Source organism: Trachinotus anak, unplaced genomic scaffold (genome assembly GCF_046630095.1).
Source record: "Trachinotus anak isolate AG129_WGS33_773 ecotype Australia unplaced genomic scaffold, CSIRO_AGI_Tana_v1 ptg000019l, whole genome shotgun sequence".
Lineage (NCBI taxonomy): Eukaryota > Metazoa > Chordata > Actinopteri > Carangiformes > Carangidae > Trachinotus > Trachinotus anak.
Genome location: NW_027273870.1, coordinates 20253598 through 20276380, shown reverse-complemented (window position 1 = coordinate 20276380; position 22783 = coordinate 20253598). Strand labels below are relative to the sequence as shown.

Here is a 22783-nt window from a genome sequence, read left to right as displayed (position 1 = left end):
AAAAATATCTGCTCATGAAGACTGTTTCCTTCCCTCAGTGGTCAGTGAAAAATCTTTTGGTTTTTAAATGTATGTAATTACACAAAATGTTTAGCTGAGAGGCCCCTACCTCACTATGCATGTAGGTGCACAGCTATGCAACAAGGCAAACGCACGAGGTTTTATTGAAAGTAATTGTGAAACTGTGCAGCCAAAACAACATAGTTAATGTAAGTGATTACAAATCAGAAAATGATTAGATCAACCAGAGTTAGAACAAAGATATGGTAAAAAATGAAGTAGCTCAGTGATAAGAAAACTGGATTCACAAAAGTATAGGCTAGCTGAATCTAGTAAATGTGCACGCAATTCAACAGTTAGCGTTAGTGAGTGAGTGTGTTGCATTAGCAGAACATTAGCAGCTCCAGATAGCTATTGTATGGGCTGGCTTGGTTAGCAGTAAAAAAAAAAAAATCATAGAAATACTGGCTGTGTCAAAAATCAACCCCCTTTTCACCACTCCCTGTATTATCGACACAAAATGGTGAGCAATAAATGGAGATTTCAGACACTTACCCAATTATCATCGCCATGGATACTTGAATTTTTCGAGGGCATCTTATAGTGGATAAATTTGCAGATGAAATGGCAGTAAATGTAGTTTGAGCCTTAAATCGTCTAAATTACAAGTCAGAAATCACAAAACAGCTGTGACAAAAGGAGCACCTAGACTTAATGCTCCAACAAGGGCATTTGCAAATTGCTGATGTAGCAATGTCAGTTAAGCAACAACTGCCATAGGCTGTGCCAGTGGGGGTCGCTATAGCAACACAGTGTTCAAGTGAAACGGCTGGTGGCAGACCAATGGCCATCAGCAGTAAACTAATATGACAATGACAAGAGTCTGATGTTTAGGACCCTCTGAAACAGCCAACGAATGATCCAGCTGCTGATTCCACAGAAACCCCTCATTTCCTATGTAAATGAAAATAGTGTTTACTGTAAATAGCTTGACCTTCTTAATGATTAATCAAACTGATTCATCACCATAAATATTAACTTTTACAGCTACATCAACATTCCTGTAGGACTTCTTCGATAATAACTCTCAAGGCCAAACCCAACACAAATTTGGCCTCAATGCTCGCCACTGCTACACACAGATACAGTTAAAAGTGTAATTTTTGGATTGGTCACCACTCACACATCATTAAAGCTACACCACATGGTTGGTGCTGTGGCACTGTGGGGTGTGTTGCAAGTCTTACACAGAACTTATGTGCCTCAGGTCAGGCCTAGTAGTGAGAGAAAAAACACTCAAACAAAACAAACCCACACCCACACACACCCTTCAGTTAAGGTGCCCTAAAGGTGTTGTGTTTGATTTATGATGCACCTGTCATTAAGGAGGATGAATGTGTAATCAAAGGGGAAGTTGATGAGTACGTTTCAATACATGAGCTTTGACTTTGTTATTATTGGCAGAGTTTTACTAAATGCTTGCGGTTGAATTAATATGATTAATGGAACAATTCTCTTGCTATGGTCAGACCACACGAAAATCTTGTACTTTTTCAAAATGGAAAGTGTCAGCTTTTTATACCAACAGCCACTATATGAAAAAGTCTAGTTTTTGTGGTGGTTGTGGTGGTTGTGCAAAGAAGAACAGGTGTAGATCAGATTGCATGTTCACTTCTGAAAAACTAGACATCTGTGAAATGAACTGTCACCAGTCAGTGAATAGAGATCAGTTAACAGAGGTATAGGTTGCTCTCAGGCCAGCTACAACTGCTTTTCCATTATAGCAGATAACAGGGGAGAAAGCTCAGCAAAGTAAAACATTTTAGTTCTGAATATCTTATTTGGTTTAATTTAGTCTTCTGAGATTCTTGTCACAAACCTCAAATTATTAGTTAATCCATGATTTAGAAACCAGGTCATATCCTTATTTTGGTTTGTCAGGCTTCTTTGCCATCTGGCCTATTTAGCTCCTACTTGTTGTTGCTCTGTTTGTGCTCGTTTTTATGCCTAGGCAGAAACCGAGAACCAGGATTGCAGGCTGCATAGCAGTGTTGAAAGTCATCTGGAGTCTACTGACTAACTTCCCATTACTACCATTATACATTACAAAGAAAAATATGTAAATTTATAGTGCCACATGAAAGAAGTGAAACAAGGAGCATCCTTTTCTTTTTTTATTTGCCATTTCATACACTCTACATCTACATGTACACTCCACAACATTTTTTAAATATTAACTTTTCTGTTGATTGTTCTCATAAAGCAAAATAAGACATAAACAAACCTAACACCACAGACCCGTCAAGACAACAGCACAATCACACCAACACAAATCTATTATCAAAACACCCATTTCCACAGATTTGAGAATGGGGACTTGGTCCATGGTGTCGCCATGATAACTGTATGACAAAACAGACTCTGAACCCCTGAAAACAACCTAATGTCCACATTCTTTTTCATCTCTTTTTTCCCCTCTGTGTTTTCTGTGAATGACAAATTTAGCTAAATCAATTAGAAAGCCCCGAGGGGCAAAATCCATACCAGGTCTAGCTAAAGAAGCTTGTTGAGCTAATTATGTTCCCAGAGTTTCACCCATTAAGTGCACTAGAGACTAAATGTCTAAATGGAGGCAGCATCCATAGATTTTAGAGCAACCCATTAAGTTTAACCCCAAATGGAGATGTTCCACTGATAATTGGTGTAAAGAAAAAAAGTAAGCCTTTTAACTCAACCAACAGACATTTATCCAGAGGCCTCTTTTAGCATTGGGTGTTTTTGACAATTATCAATACTTCAGCTACTGGCGTCAGACCCATTTTATACTCTGTTTACCACAGCCAGTCTCCTGTTTGGCCTCAGTGTACATGGGCAACTGTACGAGTTCTTTCCATATATACTAAAAGAAAGCTTCTTGGCACATTCTTTAACACTTCTCTCAGGTTTCCTCGGTTGAAACAGTAAAAATGCAGAAGGGTACTTCTCACAATGTGGCTGTAATTAGGTTAAGGTTCTTCTCCTACACTACGATTGGCGGTTCACGCTGTTTATACCCACTCAGGGTCAGCACGGTAAGGCAAACATCACTCTAACCTTACAGTTTTATCTAACCTCTTTTGTGGTTGTTTTATTGCTCTCTGCCTCACCTCAGAAGATCCTCGAGTGCATGTTTTATTGTAACCCGAGCAAAGGCTGAAAGCTGTTTGTGGTTGTATGAGCTTGATTCAGCAGATATATTAGCCATGTATTATTTCCCTCCTGTGGTATCTTATATTTCCTCTCACGAGACTCACCTGTTGTTGGCATCTCTCCTCTCTCTCTCTCTCTCTCTCTCTCTCTCTCTCTCTCTCTCTCTCTCTCTCTCCCTCTCTCGCTCTAAAACAGGTGAGGAAAGGGAAGCGTGACAGCGGGCCAGAAGTTGTCCCTCAGCCCAGCCACTCTTCTCGGTTACCCCATGCAAGACCCCTCTCCATACCGATAGTTTTGCCCCTGACCTCTGAGCTGAGGAGCCCCAGTCCTGAGGCGATGGAGACGAGTCCCATACCTATGGCTCGCCAAGACAGCCCAGACACCGCCTTGCACTACGGCCATATCGATGTCAGCCCCTCTGGCAGCATGGAGGCCCTCAGCAGGTCAGTGTGATGAAAGCGCATGCACAGAGGAAATTTGAAATACTAACTTAAGCTTTTGCAAGTTTAAGCATTTGGATATCAATTATTATTTTTGCAGAAATTATTTTTTGACCCATCTTGTTTTTAAGAGCAGATGAAACAGTGACAGCATGCTGTAAGTTGCATTCCTGGAAACCAGGAATGCAACTGGTGCAGCCCTAGGTGCAAAGTATGTTTTAGATTATTATTCATCAACCACCAACTTGACACCCTGAGCGAAAAAACAAAGTACGTAGTCAAAAACTGAATGCAGGTACACTGTGAAATGTAGTCAGCTGCTCCTGCAGTTTTTTGATTTGATTAGACCACTGTTTTATCTGTAAGTATGATCCTTTATAGCTGCTATAAAAGAAAAACTAGGGTCATATAATACAAAATAAAGCTTAATTGCCACATTCCTAACATTAAATGTTATACAATTTCTGCTTTCGTTTTGTGACGCCGTCTTGCTTTCAGTGTTTCCAGTTCCAATTTGGAGTACAAAGGGGGATTCTAGCGGTGGTAAATAGGTTATGACCACTGTTTGCATAGATGATGTGCTAGCAGTCGAGGGTAAGGGTGAAGAATCTTGAGTGTCTGACAGTCAAGCCCTGTGGCAAAGTGCCTTTGGCATGCAAACAAGCCTATTATAAGAAGCTGAAACTGGAACCACTGGGTGTCGAGTTTCCTCGGTTCTGGAATAGCCAGGCTACAGCTGTGCCCGTTGTTGGGGCTGTCTTAAATTTGCTGTTTTATCTTTAACGGTGATCACCAAATCCAGTTTATCTGAAACCAGAAATTATATTGTTAATATTTAGGTCAAATCTCTTCCTGATGATAGACTGTATGTAGAATTTTTCTCGGTGAAAAAACTGCAAAATATAATCTGGAGTAAAGCAATAAATGTTGTGTGTGATGTTAACACACCAAGATGAGAAATGATGACGCTGTTTTGGCTTCTACTACAGCTTGCAGACCACACCTATGACCTTTAGTATGACATTAATCGGGGCTTAAAACCGTGTCAGCACCAGATCCATTAACACATTACATAAAAGTTTAATATGACACACACACAGCTTGCTGTCAGACATACGTCTGTACTGTATTACAAATCTCACTGCACCAGTTTATATATTTTTTTAATCATATAAATATAATGTATTTTTTAATCACAGAGTATGTAATACAAATCAAATATCAAATACTTTTAAAGTTCTGTTTTTAAGAAAGTCAACCTCATTAAGTTTTTCTTTGCTCTTTATCCCCGAGATAATGAACAGTTTTCCTTGTGTAGCCTAAAATTTGTTAAATCAACAAGGCCCACCATTACAGCTGAATGGCGCACATGAGGTGACAAATATAATACTTTTAAAGTGGTAAGAGCTGTCCTCACTATGTCATGGTACCAGTAAATCTTCTGTTGGATTCTCTCCCCACACACTGAAATTCTCCTTGCCAGGTGGTATTGGGTGACTGATTTACAGACAGCGTGACGGGAGACCCCAGTAATGTGCGTCACCGATATGAACTCACTGGTATTTACTAATAGACACCTGCAGCAGGCAAAAGAGTAAAATGAGTTCACCCTCTTTAATGTAAGAAAGCTTTTGATGCTCACTCGTGTCCAACAAATCTTTGAACAAACGTTTCAAAAGTTTCTATGAAACATGATTTCAGTTTTAAGTAGTTGTGATTTTGGCACATAAACCAATAGCAAATACATGATAATTTTCTGTCAGTGGAAATCTCTGTTTTCATATCTGTAGCTGCTCTCATGTCTACTTGTCAGCTTGCTGTCGCTTTCCATAGGTATGTGTCAGTCACCCAGCAGCACAGCACAATGGGCCACAAATGAATTAAACATATTGGGAGTGACAAAATCAAAAACTGCTTTTGTGTAGTATTTGTTGTGCTTTTTTTTCTATTTTATTCATAACCTTTATTTTTATAAGGTGTGAAATATGAAGTCAGGAATTTATGAAGTATGTTTACACCTTGTTGGTGGTTAAGAATCTATTTTTATCTGTATGTTGACATATGTGTTAGATTTGACACCTTAACCCTTCGACTACCCACTATCCTGAGTCACCCAGTTCCTTCAAAGAAAATCATCACATTATAGGTTTCCTATGAGTTTTATCACACTTAGGCTTCTCTTTATCAAATAATTTAATGCAGTAATTTTGTATGCCACAGTGCTCTGAAATATGGCACCAGCCTCAGTCACCACATACGCCAAATGAGCCAACATAGCAGCATCATGTGAACATATTTTGTTCGTAGCATGGCGTAGTTACACGTAGGGGATGCATGCTGGCTTTTGTGTGGAGTTGCCATGGTTCACTGAATCCTGTGATGTAACTATTGGTTTTCTTAGAAGAGTATTGGAAATAGGTGGGAGTGAGGAACATTACAGTGTGGTGTGAGTGCAGGTTCCCTGTGGGTTTAACAGTATTGTTGGCTGGCTGTCAGGAAGTCTCATCCATCAGCCTGAAAGCCTGACAGCACATATTTACAGCAGGAACCTACAGGCTGGAACAGACTGGTTTTGCTGCACCTTTCATGTTGCTGAAGGGCCTTTCTTTCCTGATCACATGCAGGGCAGAGGCCCTTAAATGTACTAAGCTTTAATGTCAATAAAGATTCTCAGTCATTAAAGTCTGAAGATATGTATAAGTACAAAGTCAAAACCAACCATATTTGTTAGCAAATAGCAATTCATTAAAGAGGCCCAGTTTTTCATGCCTGAGACTCCGCACCAGTAAGGACATTTTCAGTGACGATTCAGAGGCTGAAAGTTAGATGCATGGCTTGATACTGAGAGGAAAAACAGGACTGCTAGCATGCTCCCGAGTCAATATTCAATAATAAAAATGATAAAAATCAATTATGTAGTCCAGCCAGTACCGAAAAGACCGTTGATTAATTGATTGATCATCAGAAATGTCATCAATGATATTTATAATTGACTAACATTCACAAGCATAAATGCCAAACATTCATATCTGTCAGCATCCCGAATGTTTGGATTAGCTGCTTTTCTCTGAGCACATGTGGATGTGAAATAGATCAATTGATATAATCATTAGACACTACCCTTTGAAAGATGCTACTGTTTGTCATGCAGTACACTGCTTTGTCATATTTACAGATCCAAATTAGGCCTTTAAGCTCTGGTATTCCTGCTAATCAAATACAAATGTGGTGTTGTGCTGTGTCATCTTGATTTTACTGTCAATGTGCCATGTGCAGCCAAGGTAATGGTCATCATAAAGAGACTTGACACAGAATAAGATGCATGTAAGAACTGAAGACAAACATTTTTTGATCTGTAAATTGTTGCATTCATGTGCAGGTTTTCCATGCCTCTGTTTAAAACCCAAAGCGTGGAGGCCTCTGTTTTGCTTTAACACCTTTTCCTAATGGAATGAGCATATACCAAGCATAGCTTAGCTAGGCTTATCCAACAAATACTTTGGATCTTGACCACCACACAGTTTGTGCTCAAAGGTATTCTAAGAATGTCCAGCACCGGTCTAAAAGCTGACGGTCTGGGGGTCCTGAACAGGATGAAGACTGAAGAGACTCACACATGGGACTCTTTGCCTCTTTGTTAATAAACAAAATGCAAAAAAAATGTAACCATAGGGTGGAGGCATTTGGGATGTGCCATTGTTGTACTCAGCCAGACTGTGCTCCACATCAATCCCTAACTGCAACTATCTAAACAGAAAGTGTTTTTGTTACGTGTTGTGAAGGGATTTTGGAAAAGGTACAGCAGGGCAGGGCGGAAGGAAAAAGACCCTGCCAAAAATCAAATGACCAGCATCCGCTAAGCCAGACTACCTTTGTCTACTCATTTTTATAAATGTTGAAAACGTGGAGCGTGTCCAGATTGACCAACTTGTCATTGGTAGTTTTCCGTTTGCCCCAGAGGGATCAGGCCCTTTCTGAGTATCCCTACAAAGCTTTTTGTTATCCCCTCAGTAAGGTAGTGGGTAAGCAGGATTTCCGCTTTTGCAATTCACGGCGGCTGTGAAGGCACACATTATTTTAATACGCCTGCCAGACTGTGTAACACCAGTTAAGAACATGGGTGTTGGGGGGGGGCATTCACCACTGAGACTTACAAGAATTTGGAAGTGTTGTGTGATGAACTACACCTGCACCTCAAAGGCTGGAGGAGCACATATACGGTTCCTGTACATTGTGTCATTAGAGAAGACTTTTGAAGCCCAATGAACTTTGACCCGTTTTGATTCCTGCCTGACGTGAAACCTAGATCCTTTGTTTTGAATTTGTTGAGGTGCTGCCTGAATGGTGAAAGTTGTTTCCCCTCCTCTCGGTACGCCTGCCCCTTACAGTAAGCCACGGGAAGGCATGTCACGTACCAAAACACACCAGAGTACCAAACAATCACTCAATAACAACTCTTTATTTCAATTTGATGTCATCGATTTTCTGTTCCTCTTTCTCATATCAAACAGAACCAGTATGCCAGTATATTTAGATGATTCACTGAATGTCAGAAATGTTCTCCTCGTTGCATCTGTGGAGCTGTAAATAGTACAAAGGATATGAAATGAAAATGAAAAAGGGACTACAACAAAACCACCTATTGCTGAAGATATACATGATTCTGTTTCTTAAATCTCATGGTGATGTCTTCAAATCAACCAAATGTCTAAAACCAAAAAATAAAATTTGCAGTTCACAATAGACAAAGATGCTCACAATTAAGAGGGTGGAACTAGGAACTTTGTAATTTTTGGGTAAGAAAATTAATTTAATGATCCATTAAGTATCAGAATAGTTGCATTTAAGCTTCTTGTCATTCACTGAATGAAAAATACTCAGTTGAGCAGTTGAAATGTAAAAAAAAATGTCTGGAATGGACCATGTGTGCATCTGCTGTACTGGTAGAGTTCACATTGTCCTGACACGTACTGTTATCACAGGTGAACATCCATATAAAATCCCAGCGGGGGTAAAAAGTGATTTTTATAGTAAAAATATTCTTCCTTTCATATTAATGTAAAATAATAGAATCTATTAGCTGATAAAGCTTAGTTATTACAGTCATTCATTCTTGCATTGAATTTTATTCTGTAAGAACATCTCATGTAAAATGAAATAAACATATGTAAAGTCAGGCTTATTTAGGTTCAGCAGGTTTTGGTTGCAGTGCTTTTCTTCCTGCTTTGATTTTAGAGGAGATAATACAGTATTCAGCTTTGCTCAGGCAAACAAGACCAGGTGATTATGAAATTTTCAGCCTGCTAGCGCCAGGATATGAAAATGTTAAGCAACCTCAACATTCAGGGCCAAACATTGAGTTCCTCTTATCGTTGCATAATTTTATCATGTGTCGCTGGCACACATCCAGTGGCAGTAACCAGCCTATATTCTAGAGCAGCAGCCATTTCTCTGCTGGTTCATAATAATTACCCGAGACAAGTTGCACAAAGGCACTGATCTGTAGCACTGCACGGCTATTATTCTGCAGACAAAAGCCAGCCTTATGCTCCTATTTTCAGCCCCAGTAACATGTAGTGATGGGTGGTTGGGGTTGGTGGGGGCGGAGGGTTGTTAATGTTTTTATGCCATACTTATATAATAGCCACATCGTGCAAGCTAATTAATTATATCTGTTTGTTTTCATATTTCAGTTCCCAAGAAGAAGAGCGGCCAATATCTCCTTTCTACATGAGGTAGGCTTCCTGTCTCTGTTACAACACTGGCACAACTGGGTGAGAGTATGTTGTTTTGGACTGGAGGTGTGGGGGGAAGTGGCTGTGCGCTGCCTCACTTCATTATCATCGGAAACAATGGAGCCACCAGTTAGAGGGAAAGCAGGGCAGCGTGCACATGCAACAGTTTGTTCACCGCTGTTTGCTTATTGTGGCGGAGGCAGCCACAGGGCATGTTTCATATGCACCACTCAAGCAAAAAGGCAACGTCTGGGTGAAGACACTGTTTTCAAAATGATGGTGAAGATTACTGAACATAGTGGGAGCAATGATATCTGGAAATCAATTGATTAATGAATTAGTTGATCAACAGAACTCTACTGTTCTACTTTATCTGCAACTATTACATTAATATATTAAGCAATGAAATAGTTTTTCAAGCAAAAATTGTTAAAAAATTTCAATTGAAAGGAATTTCTATTTTTATTTGTATTATTGTAAACTAATATTTGGTTTTGCACCATTGGCTGAACAAAAGGCAATTTAAGACATCACTCTGGACTCATGGAAATTGGGATTTGCATTTCATCAGACTTTTTTGACATTTCATGGACTACAAATCAAAAAAAAAACAACAACTGGTAGATTAATTTATTATGAACATAATATCTGATGTCAAATCAATACTACTGAATTTATTGGTGCTAAAGTGGAACATAAAGTCTTGTGAGAAAAATGAAACCAATACTAACGAAGCGAATCACTGTACGTGTATACAACATACAATAAACCTCATATTTTTGCACATGCAAGTGATAACATTTCAGCACTATCTGATCACACCTGCTTGATAATCAACTGTAAATCATCAATGACGCTTCCCATTTATGTTGACTAATAGCAACTTGTCCAGTCATTGTTCGTGACTGGTTCATCAGTTAGTCATTTAGAGTTGGCACATTTTTGTTTTTGGTTTTGTTTGCTGATGTGACCTTAAAGCTGATATGATTCAAGGGGAACTGTCAGTGTGATCAGGTTTTTATTGTTTTTCCTGTAAGGAACTGAATAGACACGGGACACAGTGGTTGTCAAAGTAACAAGGTTACAGGTGCTCAGAGCTGACAAAAAAAGAATACAGTACAACTTTGAATATGCTTTCTGACTTCATTCGTCATACAAAAATTGGACATCCAAGCTTGAACTGTAAAACTTTCTTCAGATTTCATTGCCAGATTAAGTCTTACTGTCGCATGTAGCAACATCACCATGGACATACATCAGTAGACAACCAAAATACTTAAATACTGATAAGAATTTGTTTTGTAGCACCTGGCTCAGTAAATCTGAATAGAACCCAAAAACTTGATTGTACTGTAATAAAACACAAATCCTTTTCATCCATGTTGGAAGGTCAAAGGTCACAAATCATGTGCTAATCTAAGGCCGAGACATTTGGTCAGTCATAGAGTCAGCTATGTACATATCTATAACCTCTTTTACACACAGTTATGTATTTATATCTATATGATCTACACTCCCTGGCCACTTTATTAGGTACATCTATACAACCTAATGCAATCCAGTACAACAAAATACAGCACATATTCTACCTTTATGAAGCTTTTAATGATCATGAATACAATGAGTAAAGCACAACAAATCCACTTTCTTCCTAAATCTGTTTCAGTGCTGAAACAAGTCAATTAATCATTTTGTCAGTCGACAGACAATCATTGTTCATTCTTTTCAAATGTTTTTCCTTATCATTGTAAAGGTAATATCAGTGGGTTTTGAATAATTGCTCATTTAATATAGGCTAATTAAAATTGTCTGCCAGTTTCTGACATTTTATACAAACAACAATTATTTTAACAATTTTAAAATAATGTATTAAAAAATAACTGATAATGAAAACACTCTTTAGTTGCAGCCCTAGTCCGTTTCTTTCTCTGACATCACTGAATGACTAAAACCAAAACCCATCAACACTTCCTCTCTCCCTATATATCTCTCTCTCATTCACTTCTCTTGCTCACGTTCACCATTTACTAACTCCATGGCCTACTTGCACTTTGTCTCACACACACACACACACACACATACACACACACACACACACACACACACACACACACACACACACACACACACACACATACAGACTTTCTCTCTCTCTGCTGAAGTGTACTTGCATTCCTTCGCATACAGAGAATCTCAGGCTGCCACATGGGAGCTTAACCTCAGTCCAGTCAAAATGGATTGTAGATCAACATAATTTTCTTGGGTGTGTGTTGACCAAAGACTCTAAACGTCCTGGCTAATATCTGACTGTGTTGTAATACTGGATTACCTGAATGGACGCCACTGGGTACACAGTGCAGGGGATTTAACTGGTATAAGCATCTGCTGTGTAAGCTTTGCAGTTGTTTCCTCTGCACTTTTTATACCTTAAAGACCACTTGACTTAAAATACACAGACACCAACTACAGAAACATATTATTTTGTTCTTACTTTAATTTCCAAAGCAGTTGTCTTAGTTAGAAGGTCCTGAATAAAGCAATTATACTAAGCAAACTTAAAGCTCTGGAAAAACAAAGACTTGCATGGCTGGCTTTTTAAAATCACACTCAGCAGGACAAAAATAGCACAATAACACAATTAAATTGTTCGACCTGTCACGTCATTATAGATCTGACTTTACAGATCAGCAGATCTTACAGGCACCATCAAAATGGAAACAAAAGAACAGCAGGCACACCTGACTTGTCAGTGGTCATTCAGGTAAATTCAAAAATTGTATGTCAAACCAATCAGACAGATTCATTATATTTCTTAAAGGAATTGTTCAGCGTTATAGGACATTGTGTTGTTGCCAAGAGAAAAATTCACCACTTACATATATGTCTGTTCAACATGAAGCTACAGCTACAGCATAAGGGGCTGGAGTGGGGAATTGTGTGCTGGGCTTTTTCTTGAACAGGTGCTGTGACTTCCTGGAGTTTCCGATGGTTGTCTGGTAAAGTTAGTTTAAAATTTGCATTTCGTTACCTTTGAACACAGCAACTGGTCTAGTTGTTTCCACAATTTCCCGGTCTTTGTGCTAAGCTAAGCTAACCTACTGCTGGCTGTGGCTTCATAATTAATGGACAGATATTAGAGTGGTATCAGTGTTCTCCTCTCACTCTTGGCGAGAAAGTGAATAAGTGTATTTCCCAAAATGTCAAAGACCAGTACTCCTCTCTAAGATCAAATAAATCCTGTTATATTTGAACAATGACAATAGAAAGGCGAGAGGTGACTCTGGTGGCTTTAAATTTCTAAGACTTTATAGCTCACGTAAAGTTTTTACAACTGAGGAGTGAAATTGCAGAATCATCATGTTGCAAATTCAACAGCTGATCCGTTCCTGATCAGACACTGGACTGGGGTTGGTGGTATAATTTTGTATTTTTAGAATGTGTGTGTTTGGGAAAGGACTGTAGGTTTGGCTCATTCATATTATGGTGGTTATGTTTCTGATGCAGTGACTCATCCCTCTTGCCCCTTGGCCTCTTTTGTCAGTCTCTGACTCAGACACCACTACAGACCAGGCAATAATCCTGTCTCATACCAGAGTGGTTCCACACTGTTACGTCTTTAGTTACAACTAAGTCAGTGGACCAAAGTTCTTTCTGAGCAGTAATGTCACATCCTTTGGTGGTTTACCAAACTCCCACACTTCTTCTACACTGTGCCAAACTGAACACTATTTGGGATGATGATAGCTGCCAGAAGATATATCATTACCAAATATTTCACACTTGACACTTACAGGCAGCAATACTCAGCTGCTCATTTCATCAACAGCCTAAATGTGGTAAAAGCAGACATGTAAGGAAGCTAATTTAACAGTACACACCAATAAAGATTGTCACTGTATTTCAGGACGTCATAAAAATGAACTTCAGTACAGTCCATATACACAATTTTTGTAAAAGGACTTTTACTTTTAAATCTACAAGATGATCCAACGGCTACATTTGATTTTGACCTTTTTTTATGATTATCAAATGCATCTTATGTTTTAAGAAGTTATCAATATAATTGGAAAAATAACAGTTTCTTACAACAGTTGTTACCAACAAGAAGTCCAATTCTCTTATAGGATACCAAGATAAATTGGAGAGGTTACAAGATAATCAAAGTTATCAGAGTTGAAACAGAAAGAAACATGTTTCTTTGACATAAAATTCTGTTCATGTTTAAGAATTTTCTTTAGTTTCTGTCCCATTCTGATGAAATATGATACACTAACAACTTCAAACTAAAATATCTAAAACTCTTTTACCATTGTTGGGGAAGACAGTGCTAAAATTCACTCTTCGGGTGCTCAAACAGCCCACACTAAGGCCATAGTTTGGGACGAGGAATCGCAGGTACAGTTGACAGTATTTCGCTTTAAAGGGTTACCAGCCGAGAAGGTTGAGAACCACTGTTTTAAACTGTCATAGTATCAGTGCTGAAACTGCAACATAGAGCACAGTAACCTTCATTTGTTCAGCAGGGTGTTGCAAACATTTCTCAAATGTATGATAACCGTCTTCATCTGGCACCTACAGCAGTTATACTGTATAACTGTATAACCTATATAAGACCCTTTCATCACCTTTATATCAGGAGCAGCCCACAGCCTGGGGGGAAAGTCCCAGCACAAAAGTCATGGACAGATCTGGAAACTTCTGTCATATTTCCAGCTTTAATGTGTCCACTGCACTTGATGAACGACTGCCTGTGACATTTACAGGTATTAAGGTCTGAGGTTAAGTCAACATTGGTAATCCATTAAACCATTTGCTGTTGCTTTAACCTCCTGCATTCAGTGTCGGGTCTTTTTTAAGGCAGCTGGCTAATATTTTTCCTGCTGTGCCCAGGGATAATCAATCAGTTTAGTTTGCTGCCTTTAGAGCACCTGTGAGCCCCAGCTGACATAACTTTCACTCCACTTTACTTCTCAACTCTCATGAGCACAGGAAAAAAAAACCAAAGTACTGGATATTCACAGCTCAACATTTATGATTTGAGTTGTTTACACTCATCAAAATTATCATCTGGTTATCACACAACAGGGCGCGCTCGCTCCCTTTTCATCTGGTCAACTATCTTTGTTTACAGCTTTGATAATGTCAATACATGTCCGTGCCATTTTGCACAGGTTCACCACAGTCACCTTCACAGTGTACCATCACTCCATTATTATCTCTCCCTGTATCAGTGCTCTGTATGGGGCCTCTGCCAGGCTCTGCTATTACTGTCAACACCACTGTTTAGGAAGATTCTGTCAGGTCACCCCTATACATGTTGATGTAGCTGTACTCCAGGAAAAGCAGACATGACGTGCAGCAGGTGATGAAAACTACAGGGGTTTGTCAAAATATTGTGATGTCTTTTCGTGCAACTAACTTGTTTAATAATCATATAAAATAATAATAATAATCATGTTTAATGTTCAATAATAGCAATAATAATAGATTAGAAAATAGTGCAAAATGACCAGACCCTTGTTGTGTCAGTGTTACAGTGCCACAGCTTAAAGATGTTTGATTTACAATTATATAAATCAAAATGATGCGGTGAATCCTCACATTTTGAACTAACATGACAGTTCTTTTGCTCAAGAGATTACTTACTATTATTACTTATTATCAATCAATTAACAAAATTGGTAGTTCTCTGTCAGTTGGCTAATCAAATATTTGAAATATCGTTGAAGCACTAAATCAATTTATTGTGTTGTCTGTAAAATGTCAAAAAAAGGGAAGAAATGCCTGTCACAATTTCCAAGAGTTCAAGAGTGATAAATAAAACTCTCTAAAACACCATAATGAAGAAAATAGAGCTTGGGGAATACAAGCTAATCTGGAACCTGAATTTGTATTAATTAAAGAAGTGTACTGTAAGTGACATCTGGAGGAAAGCCTTCAGTTAAAATCCAAGCACTGTTGCATCTGCCAATAATAAACCAAACACAACAATAATCACCAACCTAAAGCTCATCACTGTTTTCTCAAGATTACAGGCATGTTTGTATTTTAACAAAGAGGAATGGTGAATGTAGAACGTATTGCCCATACTGTCCAGTAGGGTTTACTGGCGTCTCTCAGGACCTAGCTGAAGTTAACACTCACTCATGCACGCTAGATGCCTTGATCACCTGGGGCCAGAACCAGAGCCCGAGGGATTTTCAGCGTTGCTCAGTGACCTGTTGTGACCACCTGTTTCTGTAGCATTAACTCACCTTCCCCTCTTGTTTTTCTTTCAGTAACCACCTCTCCCCTGTCCACTGCAGACCCGATGTGGTGAAGTAAGTGGAATTTCCTGTTGTCATATAATCCTATTGTATTGCTCTTGAAATTAATCAATTTACGCTTTTTATTTAAATTTAAATTCTGCATCATGTGAAACTGCTATAGGAGCTTAAAGTGGTAAATGTCTTAACCTTGTCTGCCTCTCATTTTATTTCGCTGCAGTATTCTGGACAGGACGATACGTTCAGCCGTGGAGCAGCACCTCTTTGATATAAACCCTTTAGGGGATCAAAGTTCAGAGGACTGTGAGCTGACCCCACGTCCGCCGTCTCCAAAGGTGACGGTGACACCAACTGCACGACAGAGACGACGACACCACAGAGAGCAGGAGGAGGAGGGCCTAAGGCACCGAGAAAGAAACAGGTACGATGGGTCTGGCGTCATCATGAAGTTGGGAGTTGATGGTACCACCGTAAAATCAGTGGTGGTTTGTCTTTAGTAGCAACACTGAAGTGCACTAAAAAAAATCTTGCTCTCATCATTTTATTTTTGTCCATGATGATTTTGAGTCTTATTTTCTTACAATTAAAGTGAAGAAATTAGCTAATATAAGAGTAATCATTTTACTTTTAAGTCAAGGTCAAGTTTAATTTGCCTTCATTGTCATCGTCATAGTCAGTGTTAAAGTAACAATATACTATAGGCTGCAGTAGAAACACACGTTCTCTTCATTTTTTCCTTTTTCCACCACCCACTCAAAAATACAGAACCGTTTTTTTCACCCACATTCACATGGTGGGTGACCCCCTCATATGACAAATAAATAGACACATCCAAATCTGTTTACAGGTCTTGGGGCTTGACAAGACTTCTGTTGCTTGCTCCTCAGCTCTGCTTGAGGCTAGTGTGTTATGCAAGCTACAACTAGCAAAACATACCTGAGTCTCTGGCTGAATGGTCAGCAGCACAATTGCATTGTGGGTAATGTAGGCACCAGGTTATGACGTAAGAATAATGTGTGGAATAAAAAAGACAATATCTTCTTTTACCTCCCCATCATGAGTCTGTGTGTTAGAGCAGTGCAGTGCTAAATTGGTGCAGTATAAGACAGCAAAATAATAAAAACAACATAAACTAGAAAAATACAGAATAAGGACGTTAAATAATAATGATGTAACAAGTAATCCACCCAGTAGAGTTGTTGACAAATAAAAAAGGCTTGCTCATTTACCAGGCACTAGATTAGTTCAGGGAGGTAAGTGACTCAACAATTACAGGATACCATGTCTTACAGAAATGATCAGGGGAACCATGTGTATTTAGTTTTTTTTTAAAGTAGGGAGAACAAATCCTAAAAGAGGCACTTTAGGATGGGTAATTCTTGAAATAAATTGAAATATTCTTATTGTTTCTGCAGATTTTTTTTCTCGCATATTGTATGAAAATAAAGTTTCAAGGATTTAAGTAGCAATTCAAATAATTTTTTTTTTTTTTTTTTGCACTCTGGTCTCCATTTATTAATAAAGACGTACCTCAGTTCAATGCTCCCACTTCCATTTGGTGTTTTGGTAACAGTAAAAATTCGTAAGGTTTCATTCTGCATGGTAAGCTCGTCCACCGAGACATAGTACAGTCATAACAACTGGAGTCACCACAGTAAGAAGCTAATCCTTGTTGATGGAGACCTGGTTGAATCTGAGAGATCAGTGACACATGGATTAGAGGAGTTCATTTGTCCAAAGGCAGCAGAAAAAAATCTCAATAAGAGCGTGGACAGTAAATAGACAGTAAATAGAATTAGCACAAAAACTAAACAGCACATTAGTTGCTGGAGAAGGTATAAGTAAATCAGGTATCAGGATGACCTTGGCATTTAGTTCCGGGAAGCATTTCACCCAATGTCAAGCTGATAAAGGCAGACCAAAGTATTCAGCAGAGGGAGAGGTGGAAGGCAGAATGTCTCATTTCCTCACCCTTTTCTTTTCCGACTGACAACAGAGCTGCGTCCGTCAGGGCAGACACCAACAAGGAGAACATCCCGTTGAGAGGTGGAAGCAGTGGAAGCAGTGGAAGCAGTGGAAGCAGTGGAAGCAGTGGAAGCAGCTCAGGCAGCGTGGGGGAGGACACGGGCAGCAGCAGTGTGGACTCACAGGGAGGCCAGAGTGGTCACACTGAGCAAACCTTCAAACCCAGGAAGTCCAAAAACAGCCCTATGCTGGTGCAGCTCGCCGACAACCAGGACGCGCATGCAGTGAGTCATCGCACCTTTTCTCTTCATCTCCTTATATTTTTGTGCTTTGTCACCATCTTGACAGTTTCACTCCTGCTGTTCTCTGTCATTGTGTGTCTCTGTTATTCTGCTCTCCTCCTGTTTATTTTTTTTTTGTTTGTTTGTTTTTTTTTTCATTTGTCTTTTCGCCGACTGTCACAGGTCCATCTTAGGTACAGGTCAACAGATAACTTTCAGAAACCTTCTCTTTCAGTTATTTGTTGCAAAATGTTGAATATTTTAGATTGAAGTCAATAGTAAAACTGCTGCCAATTTTACATACTGGAAAATAACAATTTCCAGGGCTGTCATTGGAAACAGCATCACCACATTCACAGAGCTTCTCCTCTAATGCACCTGTGATGCAGATAGATTGGTAACGCTCTCCGCTCAACCCCCCGTCGTCCTCGTTTCTGGCTCACTGCAAATAATAGTCTGTTGCAGTTAACAAGAATCACTAAATGGAAGCAAGTTGGAAGATGACAGGAAGCTGTGCAGCTGCCTAATGGCTCCCTGCTTCTCTCATTGTACAGTGGGTTGTAATATGCAGCATGCCACACTAATTGTTAACCACTTTTTCCAGAAGCAGTGCAGATGTGAGTGCGCAAGAAGCTGTAGCTGTTATCCAGAAGATCATCCATCAGAGAGCAACCAGTCATTTCAGCTGTGGGAGAGCACAATGTTCCAAGCACTGATTTTATTGAATGATGAGCATTTGTACCCTTTCAGGGGAAGATGAATCAGATACAGTAAAGTAGGCTACTTCTTTACTGTAGAATGTTACTTTAAAGGTTTATTTTATTTGTTACCTGAATCCTTAGAGGTTGTAGAGATTTTGCGATGCTGTCTCCAGTAGGGATTTTACACAATCTTACAAATCAATGAGCAGGTCTGCTTCATGGCAATATTGGATTTACCAGATTTGTAGATCAGTGTGATGAGGTGCTTTTATTTTGAAGGTATTGTGTTCACTGGATAGACCAAAATGGTCTCATTGAAAAGCAATGAAAGATGGCATCAGCTGCTTGGATTTGTATTCCATATTTCATATAAGCAAAGTTCTCGTATGGCTCTTTAGAAAACATTGAACATTTAGAAGTTTAGCATCTTTTGTTAAATTAATAAAAAGTGTTTTATAGGAAGACATTTTTTTTCCTAAAGGTAAGGTTTTGATTTAAGGAATTGTTTTGGTACTGGAACTGAAATTCTGTACTGGTACTTAATTATATGTTTACATACATAGATAATATCTTTAGGTTTGGGACTGTTGTTCAGACAAATCAAGCAGTCTGAAGATGTCCCTTTGGGCTCCTTCAAACTGATCAACCCTAAACATTTTTCAAGATTGTGTCCATATTGCATTTCCCAGTCTACAAGTTCAGCCAAATAATAAAATATTTGGTTTGCCATCTTCAATCTGCGAAGCACATTGCATTGAGTCATGCCCAAAAGTGCTGTGGTACAGTGACAGCTGTATATGAGGAGTGTGTGAAAGGCGTCAAAGTCACAACGAGGACATGGTGTGAAGCATGTAGTTGTAGTAACATGATCCAGTCTCTGCAGACTCTCTTCCACTATAGCTGCATGTAAGCAAGATATATTATTATTCACACTTGGTTCTTAAATGATGTGTGATAACGTAGTGCCGCATTGTGTGCTGTCCAACCGACCAACTGATGGAAATAGATTTGTTCAGTTTACACTCTGACACTCAGGGAACTCAATCTTAGTCTGCCACGCTGTTTTTCTTCTTTTGTCCCCATGCCAACCCCTTATGTAACTGTACAGATGACACATGACGCCTTGACATACATACAGCATACTGTCTGTGATAGCTGGCTCAGTGTTGCTGATTGGCTAGGCCACTGTTGTGCTGAGTGGCTGATAGCAGAGGTTTGATTTTAGCAAAGGTCTGTGTCTGTGCTGGTGTGAAGAGCCGTCTCTGTGAATGTGAGCTTGTTATGCTGAGGGCCACTGAGGATGAAAGGAGCTCTGAAAGCCTCTGGAGAGTTGTTCTTGGTGCTGTTCATTGTAAACCAGTGTGAAAATTATGTGAAATAGTTAATAATCTATGTCAAAGATGCTATTTGCGAAGCTAATATAGTTAACACAGTTAATGGTTAAATTGCACCATTGCACACTCATCTGCAGCCTCTGGATGTCTTTGGCTTGATGTTTTTAGCCATGCTTGCAGCGATCGTTCAGTCAACCCACCACTTAAGTCCTGTCTGAAAAATACTGTTGGATGGAGAGCCATAAAATCTGGTACAGAAATTCACGTTCACAGAAAATGAACTATGATAACTTTGATGATGTCCTGACTTTTCATCAAGCAGCATCTTCGAGCCTCAGCTTGTCTTTGTGTTTAGTACAAATTAGGAAGTGTTAGCATGGTAACACACTAAACAAAGACTAACTAAGCTGTATGCTCTTGGTGACACTGACTCCTGTTTTCTTTCTTATTTCATTTATTTAGGTATTTAGCAGCATATCTTGTGTTTTATATATATATATATATATATATATATATATATATATATTCAGGTCCAAAAAGATTCAAGAGCATTCACAGTGTTCCCCTTTAGTATGCTAATACAGCATAGCTTGTCCCATTTTGGTTTGGAACATGTGACAGAATGTACCCTTTTTTCCAGGTGAAGGAATGTGTTGCTGAGAGATCCGGAGAAAACCACATGGATACATTTCAGAAAGGGTAAGCTCTTCAAAATCTTAACTTGATCCCTTAGAAGAACTTTCAAAAATGTGATTACACATGGCGAATCACTTTTTCTCACCACTTTGACCATTTCCTATAAACACACAAGTTGTGGCACTTGTTGGCAACTGTTTGTTTTGCAGTGATAAGCTGCTGGTTGCTTTCTCTACGTTGTTATCTGAAGAGATCTGTATGGCATACTGAGATGTTTATAACATACACTAAAGATGATAAAGAAAGGCAGCAGAGTTATATAGTATATGAATGCGTATAAGCTGTGCAGGGTTTCCTGAGGTTTCTTTAAGATAACCCTGTGACTTGTGTTTTGTTTGACAGAAGCTGGTGTAAATCAGTTAAAGCTTATTTATTGAAGTGGTACAACTGTCTGATTTTTCAGGAATGACATTTCAAGAAAAGATGGCCTTCCTTCTCCTCCACAGGTATGTTAAAAGAATCACAAGTTAATAGTTCCTTTCCCATCAGTCTCTCTGTGTCTGTTAGGCTTCATTTCTTGTTATAATTCCCCTCTTCCCTGTTCTTATAAAATTGATCATTCATTACTAATCTGTAATGAATGTGTCACCAGAGAGAAACACAATCTCAGAGTGTAGGAGGATGGATGTGAAAGAAAAGGAAGGGCTAAGTATTGAACCTCTTTTGACTGAAATGTGTCAAAAACTGCCAAGTACACAATTCATTGAATGCTTGCTCAGATTTTTAGCTTTTCTTTACTTATTCTTTAATCAGACAGCTCCTGTCAGACAGTCCACATTTAATATGCGAGAAATTTGACCTCTGTAGTTTATGTTCCTTCAAATAAAGTATAGTGAGTCCCAGTAAGAGAAGTAGGCAAGCAAGCCAAGTGTATTTGTGTAGACACAAAAACACAAGGCAGCATAAAAAGACAAATTCAAAAATATTGAAAAAAATGAAAAATAAAATTGGAATGAACCAGAATATACAGAAGAGAGATATGAATAAAAAACAAATTTAACTTAATAAAAGACAGTAGCAGAAAGAGAGGGCAGGCACTTGGAAGAGCTCTAACCAGTGGATTGTTTTGACCAGTGTGTTTGCTTGTCAGGGTTTTGTGACACCACCACATTACTGCTTTTGCTGAACAGAAACTCATTTGCAGTTCCACAGAAACATAACATTTCACTTTGACAAAGGGAGATTTTAGCATTCTTGAGAAAAGGGATCTTCCCCTCCTTTTCCGACACAAACAAACAGTTGTCCATCAGTCAGCAAAACCCTGCACTTTTGATTTGGAGGAAGTGTTGATGTGGGTGTGAGCAGAAGTCACCTTCTCCACCTGCTGGTCTCCACTTTTAATCTGGACCAGCTCCACTGAACAGAATCATGCAGCACTGAACCAATATGGTCCAGATGGATTTTAGTAGCAGCTCAGGCTGCAGCTCTGCCACCAGCACACTGTGCCACTGAGCAGCCATCTGGAGCCAGCGTGGCGCCGCTCTGAGTGGAGGCTGGTGCAGCAGGCTCTCAGCTGGTCATTAATGCCCGGGGTACAACATGAGCATCACACAGACATGATTGTTACCATCAGGCCTTCTTTGTCTTCCTCTGAGCAGCAGTTAGTTAGATGAATTAATAAACTGATCTGTCTGTATGGTGACCTCATCCCCTGCAGCTGATGTTTCAAATATTGACACAAACAGTGAGTGTGGCACAGTATTTTGGTGGTCTGGCAGAAATTGTAAGGCCTGTATTTACTGCTTAACCAATCAGCAGAACAACAGGAAACTATAACTGATGAATCATCTATCAATTGTATTTATTGTCTCCATTTTTTGCTGCTTTTCTCTCTTTTATAGTTTCTCGCGTTTGGTGAACTAAACAATTAATCAGTTATTTGCAAAAAAAATTCATCAGCAGAGATAATGATTTTTCTTCAAACCTTTAATGTTAGTGTGTTGATGTGTTGGTGGAGTGTGGATCTTTAATGTCAGTTTGTGTGTTGTTGTAGCTTGAGAGCCTGTAAACTGATAACATACACAGCTGCTCCCTCAGAGCGTGTTGTTCCTACAACACAAGAAAACTGATAGTGAGCTGCAGTGTTTTAAACCAGCTGTGCAGGTTAAGTTGACTGCATCACTGACATGTCACTTGCAGTGGAATTGTTTGCAGCACATCGAGTCTTTAGACGATA

At 39.2% G+C, this 22783-nt stretch overlaps 1 protein-coding gene across 6 annotated transcripts in view; it reads left to right on the top strand.

Moving 5' to 3' along the window:
• fam13a (family with sequence similarity 13 member A) overlaps nt 1-22783 on the top strand; it is a 52671-nt gene that overhangs the window by 16530 nt on the left and 13358 nt on the right. For all 6 annotated transcript variants that reach the window (XM_071503756.1, XM_071503759.1, XM_071503753.1 and 3 more), the window contains exons 8-14: nt 3385-3632; nt 9323-9364; nt 15643-15684; nt 15851-16051; nt 17627-17879; nt 20552-20610; nt 21011-21053. In XM_071503756.1, coding sequence (XP_071359857.1) covers nt 3385-3632; nt 9323-9364; nt 15643-15684; nt 15851-16051; nt 17627-17879; nt 20552-20610; nt 21011-21053 — 888 coding nt within the window. The remainder of the gene's footprint in view (nt 1-3384; nt 3633-9322; nt 9365-15642; nt 15685-15850; nt 16052-17626; nt 17880-20551; nt 20611-21010; nt 21054-22783) is intronic.